The 12,532-nt window shown below is 47.2% G+C and overlaps 1 protein-coding gene across 1 annotated transcript in view; it reads left to right on the forward strand.

The window, feature by feature from the left end:
• LOC119379395 (DNA-directed RNA polymerase II subunit RPB2) overlaps window positions 1–12,532 on the forward strand; it is a 206,289-nt gene that overhangs the window by 72,965 nt on the left and 120,792 nt on the right. Inside the window, exon 7 of the mRNA XM_037648714.2 lies at window positions 2,914–4,236. Coding sequence (XP_037504642.1) covers window positions 2,914–4,236 — 1,323 coding nt within the window. The remainder of the gene's footprint in view (window positions 1–2,913; window positions 4,237–12,532) is intronic.

Here is a 12,532-nt window from a genome sequence, read left to right on the forward strand (position 1 = left end):
GGACTGTCATCGGGTGGCAGGATAGATTTCCCAGTTATTTTCAGTTGCTGCAAAAGGTGTCAATACAGTCGAACCCGGGTATATCGAACTCGCCAAAAAACGTTTATTAGTTCGATATATGGGATAATTCAATATATGCCTGCTATAGGATTTGATGACACAAATGCACATACCAATAAGAAAAGTACTTTATTAATATGGTGGCTTACTTGCGTGCCCTACTTTGAAAAAAAAAAGAATCCTGGATTTTCTTCTGTTTCAACGTCTTCGATATGGCATAATTTGATATAGGCTCGCTATAGGATTTGATGACACAAAGGCACATACCAATAAGAAAAGTACTTTATTAATATGGTGGCTTACTTGCGTGCCCTACTTTGGAACAAAATAGTCCTGAATTTTCTTCTGTTTGAACGACTTCGCTGCCTGCGACAGCACGCACGCCTCCACATTGTCCAACGAGTCGGAGCAGCCTTTCATATTCACGCAATAGCACCGGACCAACGCAAGTGCACTAATCACTTTGGAGGGTGTAGGCAACGGGCCATCGTCAATTTCCTTATTGCTGTCGCTTTGGCTCGTGGTCGGCACGACATCTGCAACGTAGTCCTCATCTTGTAGCTGGCCCATGATGGCGACATCATCGTCCGCACTGACGAACTCGTCGAATGTCGATCCGTACGCGGCGGCGACGTCGGACTTCTCACCGCGCTCGACTCGATTTATGATTCCGAGTTTCGCGACGAACGGCAAATTCTGCCTCTTTGCACAAGCCATGACGACAGCGCGCCAAGCAAGTTCACAGAGCACCAACAGGCAACACCTCCAGCACGGACCACGCTGAATGAGGACTCGAGGAAAAGAGGCAGCAGTAGGCACGCAAGCATAAACAAAGAAAAAATGGCGCTCACTTGTACCACCTCCGCGCCTCGGAGAAAGCACGGCGGCCCCTGATTGGCTGTAGGCGCTGCGAGCAGGCCAGGATCATTTTGTGCAGGGGGGTGTTCGCCCGTGCACAGCCGGGTCTAAACCACTTTTTCTAGGGTGGCGCCGGCAGTTTTCCCCGCAACCGCGAGGGAAAGCCAACTTGCTGGGGCACTTTTGAGGCACATGGAGTTTGATATATCGGTTGTCGTTGCTATTTTCGTTCGATGTAACAGTAACTTTTGCTATATATTCTCAATGTAAATTTAACGTGTTTAGAAATTGTTCGATATACGGGATAATTTGATATAAACGGGTTCGATATAGTCGGGCTCGACTGTAGTTTTAAAGCGTGGTCAACTCACTGAGGACATATGTCAAGCAACAATTGTGGCTTTTCTTTTCTTTCCTTTCTGGGTTCATATAGGACTGCAAGAAATCTCTAGATGCAGCTCATAGCTATCCTCGGGTGCACTTCAAAGCACATGCAATGGTGCATTTCGAAACTATCCCGTGCGAAACTTTCAGTGCTCGCAACCTTTGTACTGCTCCTGCTATTCATGCTTCCCCATATCTAGATACAGTCTTGAAAGTGTGAAGAGTACATTTATTATGATGTCAGCAGAAGATGTACAGTACTCACGGATTGAAACGGGACGATTTAGGGATAAGTAATGCACATATTTCCCACCGCCTTCAGTTCGGGTCATATCGGTGTAATTTTGGCTCAAACGCGTAGATCAGAGCCAACAGTATCTTTGGAGACAAGATTTGTCGCAACATGACGTGGTTATCTCGAGCAATTGCGCATACAAGTCGTTATACTAAAAAGTTTGATGCGTTTGAATACGTCAGTACTGTACCTATGCTGTAAGCATGGTAAGACATGTATTTATATGTAGCCCACCTGTTACATGTTTACTTGTTAATACTAAAAAGCCCACTGCTAGCATCCTATACCAAAACCATTTGGCAGTTCCTACAGTACATTTATGGTGAGTCACGAAATGAAGTGAAGTGAAACTGTTGCATATTGTCATGAGCCAGTGGTGTTCACATGAAATGAAAGTGCCTTGTTCCTTTGACTGCTGGATGGGCAGCCTGCACACTGGTGTGCTTTATTTCCTTTATCCTTCTGGCTCTTATGATTCCTGTTTTGAACCTTTGCAGTCTGAAACTATTTTGCCAGTTTTGGGCACTGCGAAAGAAAACAGCTGTGTAAGAAAAACTCATCAGATGTTTATATTTGCAGTTGATCTTGTGCCTAAGTCTCGGCAATATTTGGGCAGTGTGTGAAAACTGGAAATTCTGGGAAATCATCCGTGTACGCTTGCCAGCCTGTTGCAGTTAGTCCTGTGTTATCAGAGTCGGCATCTTTGTTGCTGGCTTCTGTAAAATCACTATCTCCATCGTGTGGAGACGCATTGTTCTCTCCCTCACTAACATCTTCACTTTTGCTAAAAGCTTTGGAATAATCGCTGTAAAAGGCCCTTGGCGAGAAGTCGGCCATGCTGCACTGCAAGCGACATGGAAAGAAATCCACTGAGCCTGCCTAAGCACTCAAAGAATTGAAGTCTTCGAATTGCATTAGTACTGCCATCTATTGTAAAAGAAGCTAAGCTCAAGTAAAAGAAGTTTATTTACTCTTTCAGAGATGGCAGTTAGTGAGAAAACCCATGCGTGTGATTCAACCACGAAAGAGCTTGTTGGGCAGTGCCCGACAACGGACTGCTGCGGCCGTGTTGCGTTGTCAGGAGGGGCCTGACAACTTGACTGCAAAGGGTTTCGTGATAATTTCATGTGTGACCGATAACTTCTTTTTTGCAAGAGCTCTACTTTGTTGCTTTGTAGTCTTTGTGTCTTTTCATTTAATGAATTTTCTTATCACGCTCAAGTTTTAGTAAACAATTCGGAGTGACTGTGCTAGCACAACAACAGAGTCATTGCACTAGTTACATGGATACATGTCGTCTTTCTATGGCCTTGCAGTTACATGGTTCACCGGCTGCTGCTTGCTGCTCTTGGACGAAGAGAGCTAGATGACCGGGATCACTACGGCAACAAGCGCCTAGATTTAGCTGGTCCCCTAATGGCTTTTTTGTTTCGGGGTCTCTTTCGCAATCTCACTAAGGAGGTACGCATGTATGCTCAGAAGTTCATTGATCGAGGCAAGGACTTTAATCTTGAATTGGCCATCAAGACCCGTATCATAACTGATGGACTGCGCTACTCTTTGGCAACAGGAAACTGGGGTGACCAGAAAAAGGCACATCAAGCACGTGCTGGAGTGTCTCAGGTGCTCAATCGTCTAACCTATGCTTCAACACTGTCACATCTTCGGCGTGTCAACTCTCCCATTGGTCGAGATGGGAAACTTGCCAAGCCCCGCCAACTCCATAACACACTGTGGGGTATGATCTGCCCAGCTGAAACACCTGAAGGCCATGCTGTTGGTCTGGTGAAGAACCTAGCTCTGATGTCCTACATTTCTGTGGGCTCACAGCCTTCACCTATCCTTGAGTTCTTGGAAGAATGGAGCATGGAGAACTTAGAGGAGATTGCACCCTCAGCCATTGCAGAGGCTACGAAAATATTTGTCAATGGCTGCTGGGTGGGCATTCACAGGGACCCTGACCAATTGATGAACACCCTCCGCAAGCTGCGTCGACAAATGGACATCATTGTGTCAGAAGTGTCAATGGTGCGAGACATTAGAGATCGGGAAATTCGGATCTATACAGATGCAGGTCGCATCTGCCGGCCTCTCCTCATTGTTGAAGACCAGAAACTTCTGCTCAAGCGACGCCATATTGACAACCTCAAGGATCGTGAATACAATAACTACAGTTGGCAAGACTTGGTGGCCAGTGGAGTGGTCGAGTACATTGACACACTTGAGGAAGAGACGGTTATGCTGTCAATGACCCCCGATGACCTGCAGGACAAAGGACTCGCATATTGTTCTACCTACACACACTGTGAAATCCACCCATCCATGATTCTTGGTGTGTGTGCCTCCATCATCCCCTTTCCTGACCACAACCAGTCACCCCGTAACACATACCAGTCTGCCATGGGAAAGCAAGCCATGGGCATCTACATCACAAACTTCCATGTGCGCATGGACACCCTTGCCCATGTGCTCTACTATCCTCACAAGCCACTGACCACAACACGTTCAATGGAGTACCTCCGTTTTCGTGAATTGCCAGCTGGCATCAACTCCATCGTAGCCATTATGTCATACACAGGATACAACCAGGAGGACTCCATAATTGTCAATGCCTCAGCAGTTGACCGGGGATTTTTCAGGTAGGCCTGTCTTGTAGCTTTGTCACATCATTGTGCATGGCCGATGTGCCAGCACATCAACTGTGTGCATTATGTGCCACATCTTTCTTACAGCTGTTTTTTGCAGGTGGAACTGCTGTATTTTCTCACGTATAACCCACATAAAATATGCAGAAATTTAGAGCTAGAGTGAGGGTGCAGGTTATACGCGAATAGACCTTTTTCAAGCGATCCCAAAATGCCCCACGGGCACGCGGATCACTATGGGAAAAGTGTGTATGTCGCGCGAGCCGGCTTGTTGGTCGCCTGCTGCTTGTTGGCGCCGTCAGAACACGAAACGATACAGTAGGCTCTCGATAATTGAAACTCTAGGGGACCTCAGCATTTTGTTTGAATTATCAGTTCTCACAAATATGACTCAGGGCAACATACCAACTAGAGTTGTGTGCCACAGCAATGTCATAGACAGCTCTGCATGATTGCCAGTGAAGTTTTTAGGCAAAAGTGATCACACTGGTACTCGTTATACAATGCATGCGCGCGAATGTTAATAAGGGACAAAATGTGTTGTGTCCCGCGACAGCTTGTAGCTCCTTCCCATTCTTATGACACTTTCTCACATGACAACAAGTACTGAGGTGAAAGTGACTTTACGAAGCGTTCGGCACTGGATAGGCCAAGGCCAGGCCGCCTTTTTTTTTCTTTTTTTTTTCTTAGTCATGCAATTGTTGGTCGCGGTGGCCGGGATTCGATCCCGCGACCTTACTTTTGTGTAAGGCTCATCTATTTTTAACTCTGTCAATATGATAAAACACAACAACGCACGCAGAGTACATTCATTGCAAAATGCGTAGTCACGCATGGCACTGAATATCTGTAAGCAGCAGTATAAAACTTGTATATAACGCTGTCTTAAGGTGCAAAAAGTCACTATTTATTCCACTGGATTCGAAGCCACATCCTCCAGTGCACTGTCAAAAGTTCTTCCGCCTCGGTTGGCAGCATCGCTGGGTTGCTGTTGTTGGCCTCTGAGTAACACTTATGCAGCGTTGTAAGCACCTTGAAGCACATTGTTGGCATTGCCTCTACTAGGTGGCTACCATATCTCTACGGCATTACAAGGCTTGGCAGAAACACATAAACAATGAACGCGCTGCATGGTTACCACCTGCACACACGCATACAAAACGTAAATGACAACCGGAAGCCAGAAGCTGTGACTACAGCTGGACTGCAGCGACATCTCACACGGAAACTGATGATGATGATAACAGTGATACTTTCACTTTTATAACTGATATTGTCGACGCTACAATGTTACAATGAACTGTTGTGGTGCCCTTTTTTATTTATTGCCTCAGTTCTGTAAGTTTAATGCTTCGTTTAAGAACAAACAATTCGAACAGTACAATAGGGTGCGTGACGGTGGTGGCTTTTATTACGGCCGTAATCTCCATGGTTGCCGCACTGCTTGAACAGCGAGTAGCTGACACCTAAGACCACAGCCGCTTCATTGTTATTACAAGATTGGATATATCTTTACTAATGCTGTCGTGCTCAGTTTAAAAACAACCACCTGCGCCTGAAGTCATCCTGGATTTTTTCTAGAATTGCTTTTCACGGTCGAAAAGACATTTTGGTGCAAACATTGCTGATTTGACTGGCTGTTCTCGCTGCGCCCATGGCGGCCCTGTAACTGGCTGCGCAGTGCATGACCGTCAAAAATGCCCTGCTAGCAGAGGCATAGCGCCATGGGTTGCCATTTTGCGACGCAGCGACACGCTCATTAACGGGCTCCGCTCTCCTACGCTGAGCCGTAGCCATTGTATTGTTGACTAGCCGGACCCTCAGGATTAAAGGGCTCATGAAGCACCCCTTGGGCTTGTTGAAAAAACACATCCTGCGGAAAGCTGACACGGCTATGGACTGCTCTGCAAAATATTACAGTCGTGCGCGCCGCGTAAAGGCCACAAGCGGAGCGCGAAGTTGCCGTTTCCTCAGGTGCCCTCTTTTCAAACAGAGGCCGGTTCTCACTCTCGTCGGTGGGCGGGGCGTCTGCACGTTGACGTCGTGGATCTGCCAGTTTACGTTGCAAGATATATAGGATGCTTATTGGCCGATAGCCGGATGAGATGAGCTTCTTGCCACGGGGTGCCGCCACTTGCCCGCGCCGCACTCCTCAGTCTGCTAAATTTACACGGTAGCCGCACTCGCGCACACGAATCACAGCGGGCGAGCGATCGCGTTTCATGACGTGCGCTGACATAGCTTCTTTCCCCCGTGCCATCCCTCCCTGTCTAGCTTCCAGTGCGCTCGTCGGCACGAGAAAAGAGGAAGCGCTGAGAGCGTGTGCCAAAACCCTGTAACTCCGCTCATTCTTGACGGATTTGAGAAATTTTTGCGGCAATCGATTCGGGAGGCAGTAAACTCCGATACTGAGGTACTTGGAAAAGTGGTTCATGACCCCTTTAAGCTATAGAGACGGTATTGTGAATGGGGAACCAGCGCTGGAGTTTCCGCGGACAGGGTGCGCCGCCCTGCCGGGCACGGCCGGAAACACTCGGGCATACAAACAAATACGAGTGGCTGCTAACGTGAACCGTGCCGCCGTGCGCGATCATCAAACGAGGAAAAAGAAGCGTCGAGACCGGCGGTATTGTTGTATTCACAAATGGCACAATCAAAAATGTCTAATAACTGAAAAAAAAAATAGTCCAGAGCATAGTTGACTCCCTTCGGCCTTGCTTCCCACCGATGGACACGGGTTGGCGCTCTGGAAAACATCACGAATCTTTTGTTTGAAACTGGCCTTGAAAAAGTTAAAGAAAGCACATGACAGCTTAGGTTGCGTAAGCATCGCGCCGTACATTACACATACCGTATTTACTCGATTGTAACGCCAGGGGTGACATTTCATTACGTCCAGGAAGAAAAAATAGAATTTCGGTATTCGACTGTAACGCGAGGGTCGGCTTTAGGTTGCAAAAATCTAGAAAAAAAAACTCGCGTTACATTTGAGTAAAACGGTATTATACGTCACTGTCACGTGCACAGCTCTAGACCGGTTACAAATTCATGACCGCTAGAAAAACCGTGTTGTCTACGCATGTTCTATTGCTGATCACACTGCATGTCAAACTCGGAACCACCACGAAGTCAGTTACCACTAGGTTCCTCAAAGGCATTTTTTTAAGAATCGGGCTCAGACGACGTCGCTAAAGCACGAGACCTGCGACATGTTTGTATTTCCGCTAACACCACTGATCTCCCCTTTACACCGGCCTTTTTACATTTACTTCATGCTTCACCGTCAGCTTCAAAAACGTCTTTTTTTTTTTTTTTTTTAAGACTGCGATACGAGCATTTAGTGGGCACATGAAAGCCGTTAAAAACACCGTAAAGCAAAGCCTGTAGCGAAACAGCTTCTGTAATATAGTACGAGAGCTGTAACTACAGATTACGTAAATGTGATATGCTCCCTCAAAACAGCTGTCACTCACTGGGCTGAATGTTCTCAGTGCTGCCTGAGGCACCCATTTTATTTCAAAGCGGGCGCACAACGAGCACACTGCATACACCGTCGATCTTGCTAGCGCAATTTGAACACACTTACCTGTAAGTTTACGTCGTGCGGTGCTTGACACTTCGCCGAAAGGTCACAAGCGCTGTCTCTTCGAAAAACAGCTTCTTCCACGTCATAGACATACATCGCATTGGACAGCTTCCGTCCTCTCGACAGCACACTCTCGCGAAGGTACCCGTCCGCGCACATCACATCACTGAAACCGCAGCGGAGAATAATCGGTGGCATCGCTGCTCGCCCGCTGCGCCACAGTGCAGCGAAGTGTCCTGAACTCCGCTAGTCTTGCGCGTTCCGAAGTACCTACGAAACGACGCACATCGAGCAAAAGCCGCTGCAGTGTTGAACGACGTTCAGCATGCGTTTGAATGTGCCATGAGGTATGTGAGGGCACGTTGAAACGTGCCGTCGTATAGTCCTCGTGCGCTCAGTTGATGGCGCCACCGCTCTCCCGAGTGCGCAGCGCCAATGCGGCCACTTCGCGCATTTTGTCCCTGTTCTCCTCCCGGCGCGTACCTCGAAGTTGTGTGTGGCGAACGTCGATGCGTGAAAATGTGGACGCAAAACAAGCCATGCTTGCTTTTTTGCGGCTACGGACGGATAGCAAACGTTCAGGAATACTTGAAACGAAGTAGTTCGCTTTGGCGTGGCGGCTTGTACGCCGCTAATCACGTTTACTGCGTGAGAGAAGAACTCCAAGTGCCGTCGGTCCGTCGAAAATATTCGGAAAATGCGTCGCACAAATAAAAAGCCTGGAGTACGACGAGCGTTTAGAAGCGAGTAAACTTTTTTCTTGGCGTACAATATTTTTTATCGGCAGCCTCGCGCGTCGCTTGTCCTGTGACCGGCGCGCATTAGCAGAAAGCGGGGTAGTTGAAATGACATATTAGCAACGATAAAAAGATAGAGACCGCATGAAGTTCCCGTCTTTTAGTTTTCTAGCGTTGTTGGTACGTCAAACACTTTGCTAAATTATATTTTTGAACATGTGCAACTGTGTTTTTTGTCTAGGTCGTGCGATCATGAAGCCGATCCTGAGGCCCCTCAGTCCTACAGTCGTGCACAGCCGACCAATTGGGCACTGCAGAGGAGTGTCTTGCGCCGCAATCGTTGCCACAAATCTCCGTTCGGGCGAACAGTAAATAAGAGGATCAAGGGAACCAACAATGTGTCAATATTACCTGGGGCAGTAGCGCAGCCAGAACTTTTTTTTTTTGGTGGGGGTTAAATCATACTTTATGTATCTTCGTCCGTGCGCGTTTCAATGTGTGTGTGTATACATATCATAGGTCGGCAAAAAAAATGGAGCTCACTCAGACTCACTCAAGCAATATATTTTGCTCTGAGGGCTCACTCGGACTCAGACTCACTCAACTTTTTCTCAACCGGGCTCACTCAGACTCAAACTCACCTATACATTACTCAGCCGGACTCACTCATGGCTTCACCTTAGTCTGAGTGAGCCTGAGTGAGTTGACTCATTAGTCCGTTGCCGTAAAATTAGCTTTTTGGATCATAGTGTCAATCCTTTTTAACGCCAATATCTCACATAATCGGTGCTCTACGATACGCCTTTCGATCTAGCACCTTCAAATACGAGTTATCATATATCATCATTATCGTATATCAATCCAGTAAGGACATTTTTATGAAATATGCAACTCACAAGAGATATTTTTATCAAGAGCTTCCCATTAAAGAGTTTGCTGGGGGAGGTCACAGCACCCCTTCCTCTAACTCATACCTCTGATCAATAAATATTAAGGTGGCACGTGAATCCTAGTGTGCTGAGATATGTGTGAATAGACTTGAGTATGAACTTAAGCCGATATAAGGCTGATAGTAATGCTGAAGATGAGTAGATAGGACCACAAGTCGGCAGCAAAAGGTGGAGCTCACCCGGGCTCACTCAAGAAATATATATTGCGCTTAGGGCTCACTCGAACTCAGACTCACCAATATTTCCCTCAACTGGACTCAGTCGGACTCAGACTCGCTAAAATTTTCTTCAAACCGGACTCACTCGAACTCAAACTCGCCAAAATATTACTCACTCAGACTCACGACCCGATCTGAGTCAGTCGACTCATGAGTGAGTTTGCCGACCTATGATACATACACATGCAAAATTAAAAAAAAAAATTCGGGAGTAAGGGCGAGGAAGGGTGTCAATAGCCAGTGACTTGTTTAGAAATCGAAAGAAACTGTGCGAAGACATGACCAGTTTGCTTATCTGGCGCGCCGAACGGCTGCGATCCAACGTTTTCGCCGATCAGCCTCGTACGAATTCCATGGAAAATGATAAAATTGCACATTCGGTAGTTTCCCGGCCGTGTTCTTGTAGCTCTTATGACATGCGAACTCGCAAGAGCAGATAGAAGTCGACTTTTTTCGCCGCGTACACACGCTTGCGCTGCTAGGCGTCATTGCCAACCTGCTGCGGCCAAGCGCGGCGGTACGGAGGGAACAGGGACATTTTGCCAGCAGCCACCGCAGTGGCGCTGCATATCCGATTTGAAACAGCAGCGCACGAGGCCTATACGCCTCGCGGCGGCTCTGTATTACTAGATGTTTCTCAGCTAGCTCGCCAGGGCGGCGCAGCTTGTACATTTTAGGCGCGCCACCTGGGCAGCGCTGGCTACCCATACACTGTTGTGGTGGGGACGTCTTGAACATGAAAGGAACATAGCGAGCTAGCGGAGGCTCCAAAAACGGGGTGGTCATCTTTGACAGGTGGCCAGAGATGTTTCGTTCTCTTGCCCCTGTACGGACAGCGGGGAGTTGTTTTCGACATATAGTATCTTTGTCTTTTTACCTAATACACCTCACGCGCGGGCAAAAGTACAATACTCCACAGCGAGCCCGTTTCATTGCTCTGAAGGACAACTTGCAGAAAAGTAATGCCGATAGCACACAGCACCACACTAAGTTCTTTAGGTGGTTCGTGGCCTCCGCAATTAGCGGCATTTTCTCAAATGAGCGCCACAAAAAAAGAAAGTGAGGGGGAAAAAAAAGAGGCGCTGCTCGTTAAATTAGCAGGAGAGAAAATATTTTAAAAAACCACGCTGTTGTTGTTGCGGCTTTTGTTGACGGCGCCCACTGTGCAGACTACTATACACCACACTATTTACAAAGAAAATGACACTGCCGGAATTCAACATGTTGGCGGTAGCAATTTCAGGCGGTTGCACAAAGGGTGACGTCACTGCCTCGGCAGTGCATTTTCGGGGGGTCAGGCATAATTACATCACAGAGGGGATTAGGCGGCACCCACAGAGCCTTCGTTGAAAGGCTGCATTGTTGAGTTGTGCACACTGTGTGCGAGAGCCAAGCACACTTTACGTTCGAATAGGCGATGCGGGATCTGCTTTCCGGAAAAGGAACATTGCCGGCAGGGAGGTACTCCTTTGTCGTGTGTCTCATGAACGCCTTTCCGGAAGATGTCCCCTTACGTAAAGGACTTTGGAGTGCTCTTGTGTCGGGGCTATAAAGTGATGAAATGACTGTGTGCCGTGCGGGCTGGGAGCGAAGACATCGCTCTGTTTCCATGAAAAAATCGCAGATGCAGGATGCATACATCTCTTTAGACGCAAAAATGTTCCAAAAGACATCTGAATTAATTATTGTAAAAGGTTTACTCCGATTTAACAAAACAATTATTAACAAAATGACATGGACGTTTCGCCACCTATGTATGCACTGTTGGGCCATTGCGTTGGTGGCCTCGACCGCCGATGCCAGTCGCTGTTGTCCCACGCTTCTCAGCGACTGAGAACATTTCTGAGCGGGACAGAGGAGAGAAGCAGTAGCATTCCATGCACCTGCGGTGTTGCTTCTCAGACGCCGCGCAGACCCTCTCACCATTCTGGCCTTATCCTGTCCAGGTGCGACTAAGTGGGGTCAACGGACCGCCGATTCCTCAAAAAGGGTATCCGAGACGTCAATCTTCAACCTCTAAGCGCTATTTCATCAACTGGACATTGACTTTTGAGGTGCGGGTGGGCTTTTCATCATCAGTGATGCTACCGAGGACATCTGATTTGGAGAAATTTTTGGAGCGGCAAAATTTCGCCAGCACTGCGGGACTGCTCGACTCCTTGGCTCTCAGGACGTACCACCGTCGCCTGGTCATTCGTATGCCAGCTTTTGTTTACTTTTGAAGTTTTGTTAAAATTAGCCACTGTTAAGCATATGCTTTTGAACTGTTAACGAATTGTGAATTCGAGCTTTTACACACACGCACATGTGTGTGTTGACATGCCCCCCCCCCTGCAAAAAATTTCTGGCTATGCCACTGCTCATGACCTGACCATACATATCTATGGCACAGTCACTTGCGAGCCAACACGCGAAAGCACAGCTGACGTTTGTAAAATGCAACACCTGCAGTTAGTGAAGGGTGATGGAAGCTTATTGTCTGTTACCTATGTTGTGAGTGATGCCCACGCTATCTAATAAATGTATATCTTGTTTTACTAAATGCAGACTATACTCTCTTGTGTACTCTTTAAATATCAGAGGCTCACTTTGTGCTCGTCGTCAGTGTCTGTGGATGTTGATTCCAAGTGCATCTGCGAATTTCATAGACCGCTCTTAGACTTCATCTAAGAAGCTGAGTTGTGTCTTTTTATTTAATTTATGCGGGCATACTGGCACCAACTTTTTTAATTAAAAAAATTTTTTTTTGAAAAATGAAGCTTTGCAGATGCTCAGCTAATACAACAGTGGCATGCGGAA

The sequence above is a fragment of the Rhipicephalus sanguineus genome, chromosome 1, assembly GCF_013339695.2.
Source record: "Rhipicephalus sanguineus isolate Rsan-2018 chromosome 1, BIME_Rsan_1.4, whole genome shotgun sequence".
Lineage (NCBI taxonomy): Eukaryota > Metazoa > Arthropoda > Arachnida > Ixodida > Ixodidae > Rhipicephalus > Rhipicephalus sanguineus.